The 22180-nt window shown below is 45.9% G+C and overlaps 2 protein-coding genes across 18 annotated transcripts in view; one reads left to right on the top strand and one right to left on the bottom strand.

Annotated features, from left to right (window-relative positions):
- Positions 1-149: 149 nt before the first annotated feature.
- On the bottom strand, positions 150-16386 carry PSMD13 (proteasome 26S subunit, non-ATPase 13). Of its 3 annotated transcripts, XM_009236957.4 has the most exons (13): positions 16040-16386; positions 14110-14188; positions 8973-9007; positions 8832-8887; positions 8574-8617; positions 8293-8379; positions 5679-5850; positions 4266-4345; positions 4062-4187; positions 2263-2325; positions 1502-1582; positions 1191-1307; positions 150-623 (listed from the first exon to the last, which is right to left on the bottom strand). In XM_009236957.4, exons 1-13 carry the CDS (start codon positions 16132-16134, stop codon positions 528-530), a joined length of 1131 nt encoding a protein of 376 aa, XP_009235232.1. In that variant the 5' UTR covers positions 16135-16386; the 3' UTR covers positions 150-527. The 3 variants fall into 3 exon arrangements, with proteins under 3 accessions (XP_009235232.1, XP_009235233.1, XP_063584379.1); XM_009236958.4 differs by lacking the exons at positions 1191-1307; positions 1502-1582 and having other exon boundaries at positions 16040-16216; XM_063728309.1 differs by lacking the exons at positions 8973-9007; positions 16040-16386 and having other exon boundaries at positions 14110-14179.
- SIRT3 (sirtuin 3) overlaps positions 16253-22180 on the top strand; it is a 24214-nt gene continuing 18286 nt past the window's right edge. For 2 of the 15 annotated variants that reach the window (XM_009236959.4, XM_054524003.2), the window contains exons 1-3: positions 16740-17101; positions 19549-19740; positions 19868-20100. In XM_009236959.4, coding sequence (XP_009235234.3) covers positions 16821-17101; positions 19549-19740; positions 19868-20100 — 706 coding nt within the window. In that variant the 5' untranslated portion in view covers positions 16740-16820. Of the gene's footprint in view, positions 16675-16739; positions 17102-19548; positions 19741-19867; positions 20101-22180 lie in introns of those variants that run through there. The other 13 variants (XM_054524004.1, XM_054524006.1, XM_054524007.1 and 10 more) reach the window with 12 other exon arrangements.

Genomic DNA, 22180 nt, shown 5'->3' with positions numbered 1-22180 from the left:
GTGCTGGATTCTGCCCCAGTCTACTGTATGTGCCGGGAGAAGGGCCAAGGCTACCCCCACCATGTCTTCCCAAGGTTCCAACTCATGCTTTTTAACCTCCAGGCACAGGCTTGGCCTGGAAGCTAAGCCCAAGAAAACAGAGCCACGAGAAGAACAAAGCAGATGGGTTTATTATAGGAACATTCTCAAACCACAACGGAAAAGATGTACAGGTGGATGGGGATGGAGATCAACCTTGGAATACACAGACTTTAGGTGACTTCCTGCCTCACGCGTTTTCTCTCCCTTATCACCTAAGACCGTGAGACCCCCACCCTCTTCAGGAGAGACCCACAAAGAAGCCTCCTCCCTGTGGCCTGGCCCCCATCAGGGACAGTCCTGTTTTTAGAGCAAGAACAGTCTGTACTTCAGACAGGATCCCAACCCCCACCCAAATTCAATGTCGACCGTCTGAGCAGCCAGCTTGATCGGCTGCAAATGCCTCTCTCAGGTGAGTCAAAGGAGACACGACGGGGAACCAGGGGGCCCTAGGTGAGGATGTCATGGGCCTGGTGCTCCACCAGCATCTCCATGCTCTTCACATCCGTGCACCAGAACTCCAGGCGGTCCTTCATTCCCTTGATCTGAAATGCAAATCCGGACACAATGGACGTTAAGACACGCAGGAGTCACAGGCCAAGCGCTGGCACAGCACCTGATGGGGCGAATCTACATCTCCAGCTAACTCTCTAGGGCAGCTCTAATAAAAAGGACCTCTGAGCTGGGGGAGTGTGATAGGACTTGCCGGGTTAATTCTTATCACAAGAACATTAGAAAAAACTTGCATGAAAGAAAGCAGACAAGAATAGAGGAAATCCACAGGACTACATTTCCAGCAAATGTAAGATCAGCGTGAGCTCAAATCACAGAACCAGGAACATATTTGATCAGAGCACCTATCTTAAGATTAAAAGGCACCATCAGCACAACCAGTGCTATTGTCATCATAAGCTTTTAAATGCAGGGTTCAAATCCCAGGCTTGCATTAAATTAGGCTCTTAGAAAAACCCAACAGCAGTAATTCCTTCTCCAAAATCTCTTGTCTAATAATGCTTTCTTCCCAAATGGCTTCCATCCAAATGAAACTAAGACGGTATAGACACAATCCCTCAAAACCCACAGAGGTGAATAATGGGTTTCAAACACATCACCTGTTGCAAATCCAACACTCGGGGCTGCACCCAGGTCATGTGGACTCGTTTGTCCACCTCGTCTATACTGCCTTTCACCAGCCCCACCGAAAGGGCCTTCATCACCAGGAGCTCCACCTGTGCAGAGATGGGGGGCGTGTGTAAGACAAGATAGCCTGACACACCCCCATGGACCCAGATGGCTTCTGAGAAGCAGATGCCACTCCTCCCATCATTTTTTATTGTCTAGGGAGCACAGTGCTCACACAAGAGCCTTGACTCCTCTATGTGGCAGCTTTGCTGCTCTAACACCCTGAGCCTAGGGACCGTACCTCATTCACTGTGATTTTAGCACTTTTGGCAATTTCTTCAAAAGTGAGTTGTCTGTGATTGGCAGGTCGTGTGAAAGTCATCTGGAAAAAATTTTATTAACTATTTTAAAGTATTTTTCCAAATAAAAATAGAGAACTGATAAGGATGTTTTGTCAATATTGGCTCTGAAAATAGAGATCTTATTAGTACCCCATATACTAAAAAGTTTCCTAATATTAGACATGTACCTTGTTAAGAACAAGCTTTCAATGCTTAGGTAAGAAGGATAACAGTAAAATGCCTTATAGGAGTTTCTGACAGTAGCCATTGTTCAATCCCCAAACAAGTACTTGAGGCCACAATTTGCCAGGGTTGACCAGGGTTGACCACGGCAAACCAGAAATGTAAGGGCCACTTCCCGACGACGCTTAAGTTCTAGTGGAGAAAGACAGATGTGCGTGTAGACAAGAAGCGACATGCAATGAGGCAACAACCGCATCACGGGGAGAGGGGTGGCTACTTCATCGCAGTTCAGATGGTCAGGGAAGGCCTCAGGGAGGTGGCAGTGGGGTGGGAGGGTGTCGTCTGAGCTAAGAACCAAATATAAACTTAAAAAAGCAAGTGGTGGCAAAGGAAAAGGAAGGTGGTGAAGAGAGTGACGCACAGCAGAAGCAGCACCACTGAAAGCTCACACTGCTCAGGACAGGCTTGGAGAGCACAGTGCCCCCACCTGACCAAAATCTGAAACCACAGACAAAGTGGCTCCTGGGTGTTTGCTTACCTCCATGAGGCACAACAACTGAATTTTCCTCAGAAGCTGGGCTTCATTAGCTGCTAAATCAGGCTGTAAAGTATAGAAAGACAGAAAAATGTCTTCCATGTTTGTGCTTATCAGTTACCTAACTGGGGCTCTGGAATTCGTTCCATAACAGTAGACCCAACAAAAAGCAGCTAAGCAGATCCAAACATTTCACATTGCAGACTACTGAAGCTCATTAACAACAAGTGATCTGAACTTCATTCTTCTTAGGAAATCAAAGAGTCGTACCTAACTGGGACACTTTGTCAAGGCAAGGAATTTACAAGGTAAGATTTGTATTAATGCTACAGACACCATTAGGCAGGGCCACAGGGTACGGGCATTTCCAGAAGACTCTCCCGGTCAAGGTGCTGTTGGGAAGGTTACACCCGACGGCCCAGGAGGCTTCTTTCAGGGCCTGCTGCCGGCTCAGTCAGCCAGTAAAAGTGGAGCCCCTCTGAGGAAAAGCTTCCTTAAGTTCTAGAGACTTGTTCTGAATCAAAAGAGCAAGTTATTAATGTATAATGAAAAATATCATTGTCATGAGAACTAGAATATACTCTTCTGCAAGACATGCATCATCTCTTCTTACGGATCAAAACGTTACCTGTGAGCACAGAATTAAACCAAGGAGACTTGTTGTTTTAATTCAAATAGCAACTCATATCCTGACACAGGTAGGCCCGATGGGGACATTTCTGCCACAAGTACTGGACAGGTCTGTATAGGGCTCACTACCCCTCCAGACAGGCTTTGCTGCCTGAACAGATGCTGCCAATATGCATCTACGAATTTTTGTCTTTAAATTGCTATAACAAGCCATCTTCCTTTCTGAGTGTCACCTTTTTTTGAGATATCAATAAATAATCAGACCACAGTTAGGTCTGGCTGCATCTGTGCTTTCTGCCTCTTCACAGTGCCTTCATCTATATCTACCCTGCTCCACTATGTATGAATTTTACAAGTTTATTTTAAACTGAGAAAATTGAAAGTTTCAGAAAAATACAAAAATAACCATAATTCCTACCACAGTTAACATTTTATTAATATTTACTTCTAATAATCTCATTAAAAAAGAACATACTTATCATTAAAGCTCAAGTCCTTGTTAAGCACCTTTCCCTAACTCCCACCTTCCAGAGACAACTTCACCCAGTACCCGCCCTCCCCTTGCACTGAGGTTAACTGGCTGTTCTCCCTGCATGGACCTCTCCCCCTCCCCGCACTGGCCTGCTGCTCTCCTCCTCCCCACACCCGCTGCTCTCCCCATCCCTGTACCCGCCGCTCTCCCCATCCCTGTACCCGCCGCTCTCCCATTCTCTTCACCAGGCATTTGTTCTTCCTTCATCCCATGCTCTCTCCCACCCACTCATGTTAGCCTCACACATCCCTCTTTCAGTTCAGCAAAGATACTAAAATTTTCCTTTTCCTCCACTGAGTGCACTCTTTCCGTACCTCTTCACTCATTCCTAAGGTCACACAGACCTTAGGTCACTATGACTTCTACACCTTCTGTGACACCCCCTCCACCCAGTGTAGATGCAGGGCCCACATACGATTCTGTTTTCTCAGAACACCCTCACTCTTCGTCTGCAGCACTGAGTAATGCTGTAGCTAACCAACCACTCAACTCTGCTCTATGAGAGCAAGGACTAGCCTATCTTGGTCTCCTCTTTGCCCCGTTCCTTCCTGTGTCCCTAGGGAAGACGCTCAATGAACATCTGTTGTCTGAGCAAGTAGATACATGGGGGAATAAGGGCTGGGCATCGTGGGAGTCATACCTGCTGGCCCCAGGCAGTCTTCAGAGTCTGGAACCGCTCTACGTTGCCACTGTTGAAGGCATAGAGGGTGTCAATCAGCCACTGCCGGTCAGTATTCCTCAGGGACTCCAGCACAGGGTGCATGAGCTGTGAGGATGGAGATGGTCAGCTAGTAACACTTTAGTCTCCCCCTTGTTAAGGAAGCTGAGCTCAGGGTCAACTTACGAGTTCTCCAAAGTTAAAAACTCCCTCGCCGAGAAGTCCTGCTAGCCCCAGCGTGAAGGCTCTCTCCTGCTGCTCAGACACTATGGTAGCAACACAGGCCCACTTACAATCCAGTCACAATAATCAGTCCTGTTTAGCTTTAAAAATCTCATATAACAAAAAGTAAAAAAACATTGTTTGTAATGGTTGTATTACAAAGCCCTGACATTAGTCACCTCTTCTGAAGTAGGGATGACTTAGATTATACCAGGAACCATATATACATGGGTTTTTTGGGAGGAGCATTCATTTATTTTTTCCTAAATATATGTGAATCTATTCGTATTTTCAGCTGTGCCACTTCCAAGAAGTGCCTTAAATCTCTTTTCTGCTATGGCAAGGAATACTACCTCTTAAGTTACCTAACCTGGCTTCTTTTCAGACCAGAATTAACTTACTTTCTGTTCCTAGACAGCAAGTCTATTATTCTCTTGACCACCTTAGTTCCTTTTCCGATATATTTTTCTTGACATACAGTAATAAAAACTGCATCAACACTGTTAAGAGTTGCTGGTCTCCTTAGCTTCAACAGTGTTTTGTGAGAAACATCTAAAATATGCTGAAAATTTATTTTCTGAACATATATTCCTTACACTTTTCCCAAAACTCAGTGGTCATTTTCTTTCCACTCTCAAATCCTTGAAAGATTTAATAATTTGTCCCCATGTGTCTGGAATTTCAGTTTTCAAAACAAGGGTCTCAGCTTGTTTTGAAAGGGATTTCATGTGCCTTTTATTCTGCAGCAGAAGGGTGGGTGGGGTGGGCTCAGAAGGTGTTTACATCATGGTACTTCCTACAAATACCTGTGACTTAGGTAACAATAAGGAACTGGAGAAGGAACAGTAAAGGAGCTAGGAGAAATTAGCCTCATTTTCATGTAAATTAAATGCTGGAGACAAATACAATGTAGAAACTAAAGTTTATATAAATCTTCCCATTTTTTCTTCAAAACAGGATGAATCCATCTGAGTAATTTCTTTTTTTTTTGATGAGATGGAGTCTTGCTCTGTCACCCAGGCTGGGGTGCAGTGGTACAATCTTGGCTCACTGCAACCTCCACCTCCCGAGTTCAAGTGATTCTCCTGCCTCAGCCTCCCGAGTAACTGGGATTACAGGCACCCACCATCACACCTGGCTAGTTTTTTGTATTTTTAGTAGAGACAGGGTTTCACCATGCTCGCCAGGCTGGTCTCGAACTCCTGACGTCAGGTGATCCACCCACTTCAGCCTTCCAATGTGCTGGGATTATAGGCGTGAGCCACCGTGCCCAGCCCCACTTTAGTAATTTCTGAGAACTGTCACCTCAAGCACCTCATAGATGCTAAGTTTGGAGAATATGCTCCTGTGTGACATGGATTTAATGGCCTAGGTTACCTGGTAGATCCTTGATGTCAACACAGCCCAGAAACCGCAGAGCATCTTTGTAGTAGGAAGCGTGGTTTCCGATTGTTTGATAGTATTTACTGGAGAGATCATAGAAACGACTGTGAACCGATGTCACACCAGGAAGGTTGTTGAGCATTTCTTCAACATCTTCAATTGTTTCCTATACACAGGAAACAAATTCATCTCTCTTTTTAAGTTAAAAGTTTATTTTATTTTTTTAGAGACAGGGTCTCACTCTGTTGCCTAGGGTGGTCTTGAACTCCTGGCCTCAAGTGATCCTCCCATCTCAGCCTCCGTAGTAGCTGAGATTACAGGTTCAAGCCACTGTGCTTAGCTAAGATTTTTAAAGTAATATATTGTGAGAAGAAAAGCATAAACCACAAAGGCAAAGACTGATGAATGTGACTGCGTTAAAATGGAAAACTTAATCCAAAACACAGAAAAAAGTACAAAGACAAGCTACAGACTGGGAAACAATATTTACAACATGTATAACCCACCAGCAATTATGACCAAGGAAATATAAAAACACTTACAAATGAGTCAGGAGACAAGCAACACAGTAGAAAAATGGACAAAAGACATTAATAGGCAATTGACAAAATTGGGGACACAAACAGAATGGCCAGTAAACCACTAGTAATTGTGAAATGCAAATTAAACCCCCAACAAGATATAATTTCACTTCTATTAGATCAGCAAGAGTTAGAGCCTGAAACTATCAGGTGTTGAAGACATGGAGCTTCCAGAGTGCTCATACGGTGCTGAGGGAGCATGTATCTGGGTAAGGCAGAGATGCACACAGCTTGTACCTGTAGTCTCTAGGCACACTTCCTGGTGAGATTCTGCCCACACACAAGGGACCAGGCACAGAAATACTTATGGTAGGTAGTACTGTTTGTGATAGTAAAAAAAATAACCTAAATCTCTCTCTCTTTTTTTTTGAGACAGAGTCTCGTTCTGTTGCCCAAGCTGTAGTGCAGTGGTGCGATCTCGGCTCACTGCAACCTCTGCCTCGCAGGTTCAATCAATTCGCTGCCTCAGCCTCCCGAGTGGCTGGGACTACAGGCACCCGCCACCACCCCCGACTAATTTTTGTGGTTTTAGTAGAGACGGGGTTTTACCATCTTGGCTGGGCTGGTCTTGAACTCCTGACCTCGTGATCCACCTGCCTCAGCCTCCCAAAGTGCTGGGATTACAGGTGTGACCACCGCACCTGGCCCTAAATCTCTTCAATAGGAGACTGGATACATACGTTGTGAAACACTTACACAATGAAATGCCGTATAGGAGTAACAGCACACTGGTTACACATATCCACATGACTGTGAAACCTAGTATTGAGCCAATGTTAAAACACTTGAGTTACACACCCCTATTTAATGAAGCACAAGGAGATGCATGGGCATGAGAGGGAGCCTGGCTGGGGGAGAAGTGTGGTCTGAAGGGTACTGGGACCCTGACTGTGCTGTGTGGCTTCATTCCTTCCTAAGCTGGTTGGGGCACATGGATGCCTATTACAGCATTCTGTACTGTGACTTATAGCTTTCAATATGTCTTAAAATATTGCAAAATAAAATGCACTAAGTATGCATATGGGTTAGGACTGACAAACAATAAACAATAAAAAGTATCTTTTCAGGGCAATGAGGACATGAACACTTTTAACCCTCACCCCCAATATTTTCTTTAACATTATGATTAGCAAACAAACACAAACACACACAGGTTCTGGTTCAACAAGGTGGACCAGCCACATGTCGGTTTCACTGCCACCCACATCCATACCTGTCTCCCAACTGCACAAAACATAATTGAACATAAGAAAGACATAAAAACACACAGGATACTTCAACATTTAGGAGGCAGAAGGAAGATGGAGGAACAGCACGTGATGTGCCAGTGGTGTGTAGGCTGACCTTGGTCAGGGAGAACCAATGTGCTTTGGGCTGACTGAGGCCATGTAGAGTCATTATTAGATGGATGTGCTGTGGTCACACAGGGGAGTGCTCTTTTGTTTAAGGGCAACAGGCATTGTATCAGCAACTTACTCCTAAGTGGTTTTGGAAAAAAGCTACAGACACACACAAAGGCAAAAGCGGTAAAAGGTTAGCAATGGGGGTGCTGGGCGCAGTGGCTCACGGCTGTAATCCCAGCACTTTGGGAGGCTGAGGCAGAGGGATCACTTGAGGTCAGGAGTTCCAGACCAGCCTGGCCAACATGGCGAAACCCTGTCTCTACTAAAAATACAAAAAAAGTAGCCGGGCATGGAGGCACGTGCCTGTAATTCCAGCTACTCAGGAGGCTGAGGCAGGAGAATTGCTTGAACTCGGGAGGGGGAGGTTGCAGTGGGCCGAGATTGCACCATTGCACTCCAGCCTGGGTAACAGAGGGAGACTCCGTCTTAAAAAAAAAAAAAAAAAAAGGTTTGCAATGGGGAATTTAGGTTGGGGTATAGTAGTTCTTTGTTTTATTTTTGCAACTTTTCTGTAATTTAAAAATGCTTTAAAGTAAACAGTAAAGAAGAAAAATAGGTTATTTTTTTTCCTAGGGTTTTAAATAATTTTAAACCAAAGATAAATCTGTATTATGGTGAGCTCACCTTTGTAACCTGTAGGTCCCCGATGTTTAATTTTAGAGCTCCAATTGCTGTTTTACACAGGATCACTGCCTCATCACTACTTTTCACCTAAGACATCAAAAACAAAAACAAGAAACCTCAAAATGTGGGCAGTTGACTAACAAAGGAAGCTAGCTACTTGTACATTAACTTAACCTTGATGACTAGAGGCCTTGTGGTCTCTAAAGGTCCGGACAGTGAGCATGGACACAAACTGTAAGTCATACATACTCTAAAAGGTATTGCTCACATCTCACATTTACCTTCTCACGAGTCTTTTCCAGAAAAGTAAGAGCCACATTAGGATCTGGAAAAGAAAGAACAGTCAGAAGGACCATCAACAGACTGGTTTCTGCTAACCAAGACACCCTTAGGTATGGTAATCTTTAGGTTTTGACCATAAAGTATAATAAAAACATAATATCTGATACAGAAAACAAAAAAGTTCAGTTAACTTATATTTCAAAATAATTTTAACCACCATTTGGATCTGCTCCTTTATAAAACAAAGTGAGACTTACCAGTCATCTGTCTAACTACATGAAGAATGATTTCCACGAGGGACAAAGGATTCACCCTGAAATAAAAACCACCAGTCTTTGAGTACCACTGAGTATCAATGTACTCACTTTCAAAGTGAAAAACGGATGAGAGGGTTTTACCTGTGTTCAAATTCACTGATAAAGTTTTCATAAAGCTGTGAAACCAAAACATGGAGAGAAATTATAGGATGTCTTTTATTCTGCAAAATGAAAACCCCAAATACTATTTTTGGTAAAGAAGCTGCATCAGTGCTATCAAGTTGGGAGTGTGCAAGCCACAGTACCCAGCACACAGTAAGCAACGCATGTTTGCAGAATGACAGGAGACCATATCAGGGCTTATTTACATTCACATAAATGATCAACAGATTATTAAGGAACATTAGGTTTCTTTGGGAATTAGAGTACTGACCTATAAGAACCTTCAGACAAATTCCTATATTCTTTCTTCCAGGTACTGTAAGTTAAATAGACTATCAGATTGAAACGCTCCCTCAGTTCTCTCCCTGTGGCTTCTGGGCTGTTGGTATTTGGACCCTTGTGAAGATGGCCTGTGCTGCCGTGTGGTCCCCAGCCGACCAGGACAGGTTTATTTGTATCTATCCTGCTTATTTAAATAATAAGAAGACCATTGTGGAAGGAAGGTGAATCCCATAAGTAAGACTGTTGAAAATCCTACAGTCAGAGATTCAAGATGTATGTTCAGGTTTATTTGTATCTGTCCTGCTCATTTAAATAATAAGACCATTGTGGAAGGAAGATGAATCCCCATAAGTCTGTTGAAAATCCTACAGCTAGAGATTCAAGATCTATGTTCAGGTTTATTTGTATCTGTCCTGCTCATTTAAATAATAAGAAGACCATTGTGGAAGGAAGCTGAATCCCCATAAGTAAGACTGTTGAAAATCCTACAGCTAGAGATTCAAGATCTATGTTCAGCAGTTGGACTTAATGCATTTCTTGAGAAAAACAAAATGTTCTCTAGAGAATGGAATTGTGATGTCCAATATAAAAGCAGAATCTGGGCCCAGCTCAAACAGGAAGATGGCAGCCTCTGTCTTGCACATTTCCCACCACGTTAAGTCAGTAATGTTGTGTGCAGCATAAACGATACCTAAACTAAAAACAAGGACACAAAAAGACAGGAGGCGGTGACCAAAGTCTTCAACAAGGAGAGGGAAGTAAAAAAAGGGAAAGGAAAGCAAAAGATGTAACCGGCCGGGCGCGGTGGCTCACGCCTGTAATCCCAGCACTTTGGGAGGCCGAGGCGGGCGGATCATGAGGTCAAGAGATTGGAACCATCCTGGCCAACATGGTGAAACCCCGTCTCTACTAAAAATACAAAAATCAGCTGGGCGTGGTGGCGCACGCCTGTAGTCCCAGCTACTCGGGAGGCCGAGGCAGAAGAATTGCTTGAACCAGGGAGGCGGAGGTTGCTGTGAGCTGACTTTGTGCCATTGCATTCCAGCCTGGGCAACAAGAGCAAAACTCCATCTCAAAAAAAAAAGAAAAAGAAAAAGACATAATGTAGTATCAGCATCAGCATAATGTAGTATCAGCATCAAGTACTACTGTAAGAGACCTGAATGGAGGCTTCTAATTTCTATCATAGGAAAACAGAAGCTTTTCGTTTGCATCATTTAACTGAGCATTTCGTTTGCATCGTTTGTGCCTCCCATCTTTATCATCGGAGTTGACAGTGAAATAAATTTATGTCAGAAGTTTGCATCTCACTTTTATGGAGTATAAAACAATTTTTTTGACTTTCAATGCAGTTTTTTTCGAAGAAAGAATATTTTAAAATGGACAATGGACTGTACAATAAGTTACTTGAAATCTTATACGTATCTTCTGTGTAAACATGTTTCAGATGAATTTCAATTAGATTTGAAATACACATTTTGTTCATCTATTAAGTTAATGAAATAAAATTTGAAACAAAAAAAGAAATGTTCGCTAATCAAACGGCATGGAGTTCCTTCAGATTTTAGTTAAAGCTAATTATGCACCATTTTCAAATTTCTTAGCCATTCAGCACACTTGAGCACTTCCTCAGACTCCATACTAGATACTACAACACAGAACGTGTAAGACAAATGATGTGTCTTCAAGGAGCTCCTGGTCCACTGAAGACAGTCTTTAAACAAATAAATGACAATACAGTGAGTTTAAGAGCAAAAAGAAAAAAAAAGCACAGAAGTGCATCAGCCAAAGGGAGAGGCTTCAAAGGTTATTGTAGAAGTGGCAATACTGAGTTTCAAGGAATGAAGGACGGTTAGAGAAGTGGCTATTTGGTGTGGGAGAGGAAGAAGCTGAGAGAAGAACATTCCAGACAGTAACAAACATGTGCAAAAGCACTGAAGAAAAAAATGCATTATGTTTCAGGGGTATTTCTGAGGCACACAGACTAGGAAGCACTGAAGCTTGGTCTCTGTCCAGAGTGCAAGGCCGAACCAGAGGACACACATGGTCATTTCTATTTTAGAAACATGCCTGGGACAGAGAGGACAGCAGGTGAAAGAGACTGAGAGAAAACAGTCAGAGGCTAGTACTGGCCAAGACAGAAGAGTGAGGGAGCAACAGTAATGAGGATGGATGAATAATTTGAGAGAGATTTAGGGGTAACGAACCAGACTCACTCAGATGTGGGCTGGTCACAGAGAAGGAGAGCTGACAATTACCCCTGAGTTAGGGGTAACTGGGCCAAGAGCGCCTAGTGTGGGCACAGTAGGAGAGGGAACCGCCAAATGACCATAACTTTGGATTAGGAGAGCCTGTAGTTTCTCTGGGATATGAAGGTAGAAGGATGAAAACACCCCTGTAGCAATTACATATTCGAATCAGGCACACAAGAAACAGTCAACTAAATAAAATGGCATTTTTGTCCCGGTGCTGTGGCTCACATCTGTAATGCAGCACTTTGGGAGGCCGAGGCGGGTGGATCACGTGAGGACAGGAGTTCAAGACCAGCCTGGCCAACATGGTGAAACGCCATCTCTAGTAAAACTACAAAAATTAGCCAGGCGTGGTGGCACACGCTTGTAATCCCAGCTACGTGGGAGGCTGAGGCATGAGAATGGCTTGAACTGGGGAGACAGAGGTTGCAGCAAGCTGAGATCCGCCATTGCACTCCAGCCTGGGCGACAGTGCGAGACTCTGTCCCTTTGCCCACCCAAAATAAATAAAATGGTGGCCAGGTGGTGGTTCACACCTGTAATCCCAGCACTTTGGGAGGCCGAGGCGGGTGGATCACCTGAGGTTAGAAGTTTGAGACCAGCCTGGTCAACATGATGAAACCCTGTCTCTACTAAAAATACAAAAATTATCCAGGCGTGGTGGCGGGTGCCTGTAATCCCAGCTACTCTGGAGGCTGAGGCAGGAGAATCACTTGAACCCAGGAGGCGGAGGATGTAGTGAGCCGAGACTGTGCGATTGCACTCCAGCCTGGGTGACAAGAATGAAATTCCATCTCAAAAAATAATAATAATAGATAAATAAAATGGCATTTTTATTACAAAAGACTATTTCAAAGATATCTTCCCTATTAGAAGGAATGTTTGAACTTTCCTGACATCTATTAATCTAAAAAATTACCTTAAAAAAGAAGCTCACTAAGTCCAGAAAGTCAAAATTACTTCTGGTGACTACAAATTCATAAATACTAGAAATTCATAAATACTATCCATTTTACACTTATGCTGGCTGGATCCCAACAAATTTTGAAGGTTTATTCTGTCTATGGGAAAAATAAATTCAGATCTGCCAACCTAAATAAACATCACCTTACCGTGAGGTTGAGGAAATATTTTGCCATGTGTAGAAAAGTGATTTAAAGATAAGAAACCAAAGGATAGAGATAAACAATTATGAATCATCTATCATGATGATTTAGAACCTTAGGGAACAAGTATTAAGACAGGTCTCAGGCCAGGCACAGTGGCTCCTACCTATAATCCCAGCACTGTGGGAGGCCAAGGCAGGCAGATCACCTGAGGCTGGGAGTCTGAGACCAGCCTGGCCCACACTGGTGAAACCCCATCTCCACCAAGAAATACAAAAATTAGCTGGGCATGGTGGCAGGCACCTGTAATCCCAGCTACTTCGGACGCTGAGGCAGAAGAATTGCTTGAACTCGGGAGATGGAAGTTGCAGTGAGCCAAGATCGCACCATTGCACTCTAGCCCAGGCAACAGGAGCGAAACTCCGTCTCAAAAAAAAAAAAAAAAAAAAGCAGGTCTCATTTATCATTTTCCCACATAATCCAGAAGACTGAATGTTCAGCAAAATCTACAGGCTAACAGATGATTATAAGTTCCTCTGAATAGTAAAATGTCAAATTGATGGCTATAAACCACAGGAAAATCTTACAAGCCCAGGTGGTGGGGTAGCAAGGTGGTAAGCTCTATTGTGAGCATATAAAAGTAATGTATTCAGGAGAAATGACTCAAGCTGTAATTATAAGCTATCAGTTGCAATGCTGGTATGAATCTCTGATTCATTCAGAATCAGAGAAAGCCATCATAGAGTAAGATGTCAGGAAAAACTTCCAAGAGGAGGCTACCAGTGAGCAAATTTGTGGGGATGTGTCAGGGGATCTGGGGAAGGCTGGGAAAGAAAGTGCGTATTTGTCTACTGCTGAAAAAATTCTAAAAGTCCTCTATTACAGAGGCAGCATGACACTATACAGGACTCTCCCTCCAATCCACCTACCCTCAACTGAAGTACAAAAGGTGTTTTATCTTCCACACTACCCAGGACAGAAGTGTTTGGGCAAGCAAGCAGTGTGGCTTAAAGAAGAGGAGTGATGGAAGTTAGATTCTAAGATTCCCATAGATAGTAATCTTCCTCATACCTTACTCCACCCTCTAACTGGGTTTGAACTTTGTTTCTAAAACTAGAGTACTAAAAAGAAGCCTATGAACTAAGATACTTAGGCATGTTGTAAGATAGTACTTTACGCTAGAATTTTAGAAAAAGCCAGAATGTCAGTGTTTGAATCCTCTTCTGCCACTTATCAGCAGTGATCTTTGGTAAGTTACTTAAAGTCTTATGTTTGCTTCTACATCAAAAAAGTGAGATAATAGTATCTATTGACCAACGCTGTCATGAAGGATATGTGAAGCGCTCAGACCAGTACCTACGTAAAGTGACTGCTGAATATTGGAGCTTATTATTATTATTAGCATAAAGCCCATCTTATTTTAAAAAGTCCTTGAGCACATTCATATAATCTGATCTGGTATGGCAAATTATTTACCTTAATGAGACCATCTCCTTGGGCAAAGCACGGATCCTGCACAAAATCAAGCACCTGAAGTGTCAGCTGATGCCACAACCTGAAAAACATACAGCCCTTGAGACCTCTAACCTAATATCCAGTCACAGACACCTTCAGCCTTGATGATCCTATCAAGTCACAAATACAGGTTGGGTATCTCTAATCCAAAACTCCCAAAATTCAAAATGCTCCAAAATCCAAAACTTTTTGAGCACCAACATAGGGCTCAAAGGAAACGACCACTGGAGCATCTCAGATTTCAGATTTTTGATTTATGGATACTGAACGGGTAAGCATATATCGGAAATATTTCAAAATCTGAAAAAATACTAAATCCAAAGAACTTTTGCCCCAATACATTTCTTTCTTTCTTTTTTGAGACAGAGTCACACTCTGTTGCCCAGGCTGTAGTGCAGTGGCGCCATCTCGGCTCACTGCAACCTCTGCCTCCCAGGATCAAGTGATTCTCCTGCCTCAGCCTTCCGAGTAGCCGGGATTACAGGCATGAGCCACCGCGCCCGACCGCCCCAATGCATTTCTGATAAGGGATACCAAATCCATACTAAGCAGTCTCTACTGTGTAGTAGAAAGAATGCTAAAGCAGATGTGATAAACCTGAGTTCTTCTCCTGGCTCTGCTATTGAATGGCTATGTCACTTTGAGATCACTTAACTTCTCTAAGACTGTTTTCCTAGGTATGAAATGGAGAACATTATTCTAGATTACCTCAAAAGGTTATTGTGAGGTTTGATTGGAAACGAGAACTTTGGAATCATACATATCTAACTCGAGATTCTGGCTCTTCTACCTATTAGCTGAGTATCTCAGGGAAGGCAATTAAAATGAGCTTCAGTTTCCTCCTCTGTGAAAAGGATGAATAAAGGATTAAATAAGCTAATATTTAAAACTTCCAGGACAGTGACATAGCGCTTCATCCAAAACCCAAAGGCTAATCTTTAATAACGCAGATGAAACGCTTTGAAAATTACCAAGTGCTATCCAACACAAACCATTATTTGCCAAACATTAATTTGCTCTCAAAAACTGCTAATAGCAGAAGGCTGCTGAATGCTAAACATCATCAAAACATGTATGGAACATCTATGTGAAAAGTATTATATTAAATGCTAGGGTTAACAGGGAGGTTACTAAAGGAGATGTATTTTCTATGGAATAGCTCCAGCCCAATGCCAGCAATTTATTCTACTCATATTAAAAGGAGGTTAGTGCTTAGCAAGAATTTAATTGCTCTGCAATTCATCCTGTTTCTAAACAAACCTAAACTTTAAGATCTTTTTAGGGGCACAAAGCCCATGAGAAATACAATGGAAGGTAAAGTCAATGGGACAGGGGAAGTGGTTGCACCCCGTGCAACCAGCTGCAGAATGAATAGGGAAGAGAGCAAAGCTGCACTAGCCTCTGGTTTATCAACTCCAGACCATGAGAAAGATAACTGTAGAGACAGTTACACTATGACAAGGCTAAGCAGGAATCACCAACATGTTTCCCAAAGTGGGTGGCAACCTGGCCCTGAAAGTGTGTTTGCTTGTTTGACTGGAAACAAGAACTAAAATCAAAGGCTACTCCTGAACCGTTTTAGTAAGACCCGAGGTAGAGGAGTTCAGAAGCCTCAGTCACAGTCCCCCGTTAAGGAAGCAGTAAATCTCAGACCCAAACATCCTGGCTACAGCTCTTGGCCCTCGTGGTCTGTCATCCCTCTCATTCCTCGACCCTGCCACTCGGGGTTCCTCAGCAAACCTTGCCGGCACAGCCGGTCGCTACACGTCCCTGTTTCCCCCCAACTTGGGTCTGGGCGCCCTCAGCCCATCAAGGGTCCGCTCCTCCGCCCGCCTGCCCCCTCCGTCTCCCTCTATCGCCGGGGCCCAGGGCCCGTCTGCTCGGCGCTCACTTCTTCGTGTAGAGCTCCTCCAGACGGTGCCACACAGCGGGCTGCCCGAGCCCGGAGCTCTGGCTCTGCTGTAGGAAGCCCGGTACGTCCTTCATGACAGCACGAAGACCCCCGGCACAGAACAACAACCGGGATGTCAGCGCCGCCGGGATGGCTGCCGGAAATGCTCACTCACTTCCGGCGCCGCGCGGCGCGGGGCAGGCTGGGAGCGCCGTAGCCGGCCGGGGGCGGGCGGGCCCCGCTGGTTGCTGGGTAACAGCGCGTCTCTGCACTCGCGACAAAACTCTCTGGCGTTTGCAGCCCACTTCCCGCGCACTTGGCTGTGCCATTGAGGCGTTAAAGAGTGTGGGCACCTGTGGTCGAACCCGCCACGGACTAGCTTTTTGGTGTCAGCCTTTGTGACCCGGAATTGCTCCTGTCAAATGAGGACCTTCCCAGTAGTGTTTTGCGAGGACTAGGTGTAAATATAATGCCTGACCATAGTAAAAGCGCTCGCAAAGTATTATCACCGCCATCCGGGTTGAAAAAGGTGTGAGCGCAGGGTACAGAAATGCTGGCTCCAGGTTTGACCTCCGGGGCGAGAGTTCAGACATCAGACTAGGGAACTTCCTCCACTCGCCTCTACGAGTACCTGGGTGCGCCGGAGGCGTCGACACGGAGGCGGGGCGGGACGGGGAGGCGGGACCGGGGCGCCGGGGGCGGGGCCGGGAGGCGGAGGCGGGGCCGGGAGGCGGAGGCGGGGCTGGGGCGAGTCCGGAGGACTTCTCGTACTGCGCAGAACATGGCGTTCTGGGGTTGGCGCGCCGCGGCAGCAGTCCGGCTGTGGGGCCGGGTAGTTGAACGGGCCGAGGCCGGGGGAGGCGTGGGGCCGTTCCAGGCCTGCGGCTGTCGGGTGGTGCTTGGCGGCACGGACGATGTCAGTGCGGGGCTGAGAGGCAGCCATGGGGCCCGCGGTGAGCCCTTGGACCCGGCGCGCCCCTTGCAGAGGCCTCCCAGACCCGAGATGCCCAGGGCATTCCGGAGGCAGCCGAGGGCAGCAGCTCCCGGTTTCTTCTTTTCGAGGTATTTTGGGCAAGGACAAGCACTTCTTGCGTGTTCGTTGTCCACACCTCGCCCCCCCTTTCTCACCTTGCCGTGTTTCCTTTGCGGCATGTCTGGGAGTTTACTTGCGTTCCAACACCGGGGCCTCCGTCTTTATGCTGATCTGTGGACGTCCCTTATGGGGGTTTTGTCGTTTATTTCACCATTCCCTCATTGAAATACCTTCTAACCTTTAGTTATTGTACATCATGCTGTGGTGAATAACCTTGTTGGCACCTCACTTTTTGCATAAATTCCTAGTACTGGGACTGCTAGGTCCAAAAGTATATGCATTTAACGCTTTAATTATCCCTCATAAATGTGCGGTTAATACTCCCACCCGCATGTGATCGTACCCGTCTCCATAGTAATTTCATCTAAGAACTGAGCCTACATAGGAAAAAATCTTAAGGTCCATGGTTGTTCGGTATCAGATGCCCTATAATGAATGGATATTTAAGTAAATAATGGCACATTGACTTGCTGTCTGACACAACTGCTGAAAATGTTGGTGAAAAGTGAGGCTGGAAGTGGTAGCTCACGCTTGTAATACCAGCACTTTCGGAGGCTGAGACGGGGATCGCTCGAGGCCAGGAGTTCAAGACCAGCCTGGGCAACATAACGAGACCCCTATCTCTACAAAAATTTTAAAAATTAGCCGGGCATGGTGGCGCAAGCCTGTTGTCCCAGTTACTCCTGAGACTAAGGCAAGAGGATCCCTTGAGTCCAGGAGTTCAAGGCTGCAGTGAGCTATGATTGAGCCACTGCATTCAAGCCTGGGTGAGAGAGCAAGACTCTTATCTACCTGGGGTTAAAAAAAAAAAAAAAAAGTTTAATAGATCCTGAAAAGTCGGCCGGGCGCGGTACCTCACGCCTGTAATCCCAGCACTTTGGGAGGATGAGACGGGTGGATAACGAGGTCAGGAATTCGAGACCAGCCGGGCCAACATGGTTTAGTAGAAACCCCATTTCTACTAAAATTACAAAAATTAGCCGGGCGTGGTGGCGAGCGCCTGTAATCCTAGCTGCTCAGGAGGGGGAGGCAGGAGAATTACTTGAACCCGGAAGGCGGAGATTGCAGTGAGCCAAGATGGCACCATTGCACTCCAGCCCGGGCGAAAGAGCGAAAACTCCGTCTCAAAAAAAACAAAAGATCCCGAAGAGTCAGTCATTCATCCGAGAAGCCCTGACTGAGCTCTTATTCTGTGCCAGACTCTGTTCTAGGTGATACGGATGGAGCAGGGACCAGGACTGACAAACACATGGAGCGCATTCTAATATCAGTGATACTCTGCAAAACTGTTAAATCCTTGCGGCCAGGCGCGGTGGCTCACGCCTGTAATCCCAGCACTTTGGGAGGCCGAGACGGGCTAAAAATACAAGAAAATTAGCCAGGCATGGTGGCGGGCGCTTGTAGTACCAGCTACTCAGGAGGCTGAGGCAGGAGAATGGCGTGAATCTGGGAGGCGGAGCTTGCAGTGAGCTGAGATCGCGCCACTGCACTCCAGCCTGGGCAACAGAGCGAGACTCCGCCTCAAAAAAAAAAAAACCCAAAAAACAACAAACCCTTGCTACCACCGGCCCTAAAGCAGGAGGCATAGGGCTGCGTGTGAGGAGTAGTCCATTGCATGGGCTTCCTGCAGTTTGGCTTTGGATTTTTGAGCTCTCTGAATTTGTTCTTTGTGTCCTTTGCACAGTGTCCCTCCCAGGTTGCACCCATGCCTGCCCCTCAGGGTCCCCCACTCCCAGTGAATTTCACACCATGCAGCATGTACTTTAAGCCATACATCTTACTTATGTTCCAGACATTTGGTAAAACGCCGTTTATGTGTTTTTCAGTGACTCACATTTTATTTACGTAGATGAGGAATGTACTCAGGCACCCTTCGTGATACCTTGCCCTCAGCAGGCACTCAACAGCAATAATAACTTTCATTCCTTTTGTGCTTCTCTTAACAGTTCGTGTTTAGTAGCAACACAGTAGCTGTTTGGGGAATGACCTTAAGTGAATAGATGTCTGAAATGCTGTGTGAAGTGGGGCGCTTAATAGGTGGTGAGATGGTTTTAGAACCAGGGTTTTCCCTCTTTGCTTCTTGACTCCTTAACCAGTTTTCATTAGGAGACCCCTTTGGAGGTTTGCAGTCAGTCAGAGTTGAGTGCCTACTGAGTGTACTGAGTTATGAAATGAGCACAGTTCCCATTAACCTGAATTTTTTGCTCCCAAATAAGTCTTGATTTCTGATTTATGACTGCTTTTTGTTATACCCCAATAGTCGTCTGAGAAAGGTGATTATTTTGAGAGGCCTGGGGAGACACACATGGTCATTCTCGAGGGTGGGGGTGGTGCAGAGGGCAGAGCCATGCTCGTTCTTGCTATTCTGAGATTGGTTGCTATCTGTTTCCTTTGCTGCTGTGTTTTTTTCTGTCAGTATTAAAGGTGGAAGAAGGCCCATATCTTTTTCTGTGGGTGCTTCAAGTGTTGTTGGAAGTGGAGGCAGCAGTGACAAGGGGAAGCTTTCCCTGCAGGATGTAGCTGAGCTGATTCGGGCCAGAGCCTGCCAGAGGGTGGTGGCCATGGTGGGGGCCGGCATCAGCACACCCAGTGGCATTCCAGACTTCAGGTACTGCCGCCCACAGTCCCACCTGCCTCCTGCGCTCCCCTCCCCTGCCTCCTGCCCTCCCCACTGCCTGGTGTATTCCACTTCCCTGTCCTCTTCCAGAGGCCTCAGAGCCTTTCTTTCCCTGCAGATCTCCAGGGAGTGGCCTGTACAGCAACCTCCAGCGGTATGATCTCCCATACCCCGAGGCCATTTTTGAACTCCCATTCTTCTTTCACAACCCCAAGCCCTTTTTCACTTTGGCCAAGGAGCTGTACCCTGGAAACTACAAGCCCAACGTCACCCACTACTTCCTCCGGCTGCTTCATGACAAGGGGCTGCTTCTGCGGCTCTACACGCAGAACATCGATGGGCTTGAGAGAGGTGAGCCCTCTGTGAGTCGCACACATTCTTTTTCTCCCAGGGGAGGCTCGGGTGCCCGTTCCTCCCAGGGGAGGCTCGGGTGCCCGTTCCTCCCAGGGGAGGCTCGGGTGCCCGTTCCTCCCAGGGGAGGCTCGGGTGCCCGTTTCTCCCAGGGGAGGCTCGGGTGCCCGTTTCTGGGGACGGCCGAAACCTAGCGCTTATGCTTCTTCCTTGGGACTGTTTTTGAGGCAACTAGTTAGGGCTTTGTTCCCAAGGAAGATGTCCTCTGGGTGTTTAAAGGCCACTGCTTGTTCTCCTGCATACCTGCAGAGCTGTGTATTTTGGGCAGAAGTTGACATTGTTTTGCCAATCTGGTGTGATGATCCCTTTTTGTCTTCTCTCTTTAAGAATTGTATTATGGAATTTTTTTGAGCACACAGAAAGAGAACAATGTAACAAACCGTCCTGTCCTCATCACCAGCACATAGCCAGTCCTTCCTGTGTCCTCACCACCTTCTTCCAAATCCCCAGATTATTTTGAAGCAAATCTCTCACATCATGAATTTAATCTAGAAATAATCTATAAACACATGAATGGATATCTCTAGAGAATACTTTAAAAACAACTCCGGCCGGGTGCGGTGGCTCACACTTGTAATCCCAGCATTTTGGGAGGCCGAGGCAGGCAAATCACCTGAGGTCGGGAGTTCGAGACCAGCCTGGCCAACGTGGCAAAACCCTGTCTCTACTAAAAATATAAAAAATTAGCCAGGCGTGGTGGTGTGTGCCTGTAATCCCAGGTACTAGGGAGGCTGAGACAGGAGAATCTCTTGAACCCAGCAGGCAGAGGTTGCACTGAGCCGAGATCGTGCCACTTCACTCCAGCCTGGGCAACAGAGGGAGATTCTGTCTCAAAAAAAAAAAAAATAATAAAAATAATTAAAAAATAAAAACAACTCTGATACCATTTTCACGCTGAAGAATCACTAGTAATTCCTTAATATGGTCACAGTTAGTCTGTGGTGATTTCTTGACCATATCCATATGGTGCCCAAACCAGCGATTCACAGGTTGTGCCAACTTCTGGCCGTGCAGCTTACGGAAGCACTTGGTGGGGCCTTTTCCTTACGTGCAGTGATGCAGACAGGTGCTGGGACAGTCAGCTCTCCGGGAGCCAGGAGCAGCTCAGCCAGTCTGCTGATGTGTTGTCAGTTAAAAAGAGGCGGCACCTTGGCTCCAGGAATGTGTTTCCTTGCCAGAAGGATCCCCTAGCTTGGAACCACAGAGGCAGCAGTGGATGCCCCATGTTGGTGGGCTCTTCTCCCAGAGGTGCAGCAGGGCAGGCCTTGTGGGAAGGTGGGAGCTCCTGGCTGTGAGATTCAGCACTGCTGAGTCAGGGCAGCGACAGGGACTTGGGAAGCCTCCTGCAGCTGGGACCCTGGCTGTGCCACTGCAGCCTTTCAGAACCAGATAATACTAACACAACTTTCCTAAGAAGTCACTTTTTGTCTGTTTCTACCAAGCAGTTCTTTTGGAATTTATGATATTTATATCCTCATTTTAACTTGGTATCTGTAGAGTAGAAAATATGTTCCTAGATATTGGATATAAATTTTTGAGACAGGGTCTTGGCTCTGTTGCCCAGGCTAGAGTGCAGTGGCGTGATCATAGCTCACTATAGCCTGAACTCTTGGGCTGAAGTGATGCTTTTGCCTCAGCCTCTGGAATAGCTGGGACCATGGGCATGCACTACCACGCCTGGCTAATTAAAAAAATTTTTTAAGACAAGTCTCGCTATGTTGCCCAGGCTGGTCTCAAACTCCTGGCCTCAAGTGATCCTCCTGCCTTGGCCTTCCAAAGCACTGGGATTACAGGCGTGAGCCACTGCGCCCAGTGTGGTATTGGGTGTAATTTTTTTTTGAGACAGAATCTCGCTCTGTTGCCCAAACTGGAGTGCAGTGGCACGATCTCAGCTCACTGCAACCTCCGCCTCCTGGGTTCAAGCGATTCTCCTGTCTGAGCCTCCCTGAGTAGCTGGGACTACAGATGCCCGCCACCACATCCGGCTAATTTTTGTATTTTTAGTAGAGGTACGGTTTCA

The sequence above is a fragment of the Pongo abelii genome, chromosome 9 (genome assembly GCF_028885655.2).
Source record: "Pongo abelii isolate AG06213 chromosome 9, NHGRI_mPonAbe1-v2.0_pri, whole genome shotgun sequence".
NCBI classification, from domain to species: domain Eukaryota; kingdom Metazoa; phylum Chordata; class Mammalia; order Primates; family Hominidae; genus Pongo; species Pongo abelii.
The sequence above is the reverse complement of the archived record's forward strand: the minus strand, read 5'-3'. Positions and strand labels throughout refer to the sequence as shown.

Excerpts from the sequence above, each read along its gene's own strand:
- PSMD13 (XM_009236957.4), bottom strand. The coding sequence starts at position 16,134 with ATGAAGGACGTACCGGGCTTCCTACAGCAGAGCCAGAGCTCCGGGCTC. Across the intron at positions 9,008-14,109 it reads AAGGAGATGGTCTCATTAAG|CTTTATGAAAACTTTATCAG; the intron begins GTAAATAATTTG and ends TTGGTTTCACAG. Across the intron at positions 8,888-8,972 it reads ATCAGTGAATTTGAACACAG|GGTGAATCCTTTGTCCCTCG; the intron begins GTAAAACCCTCT and ends TTTTTATTTCAG.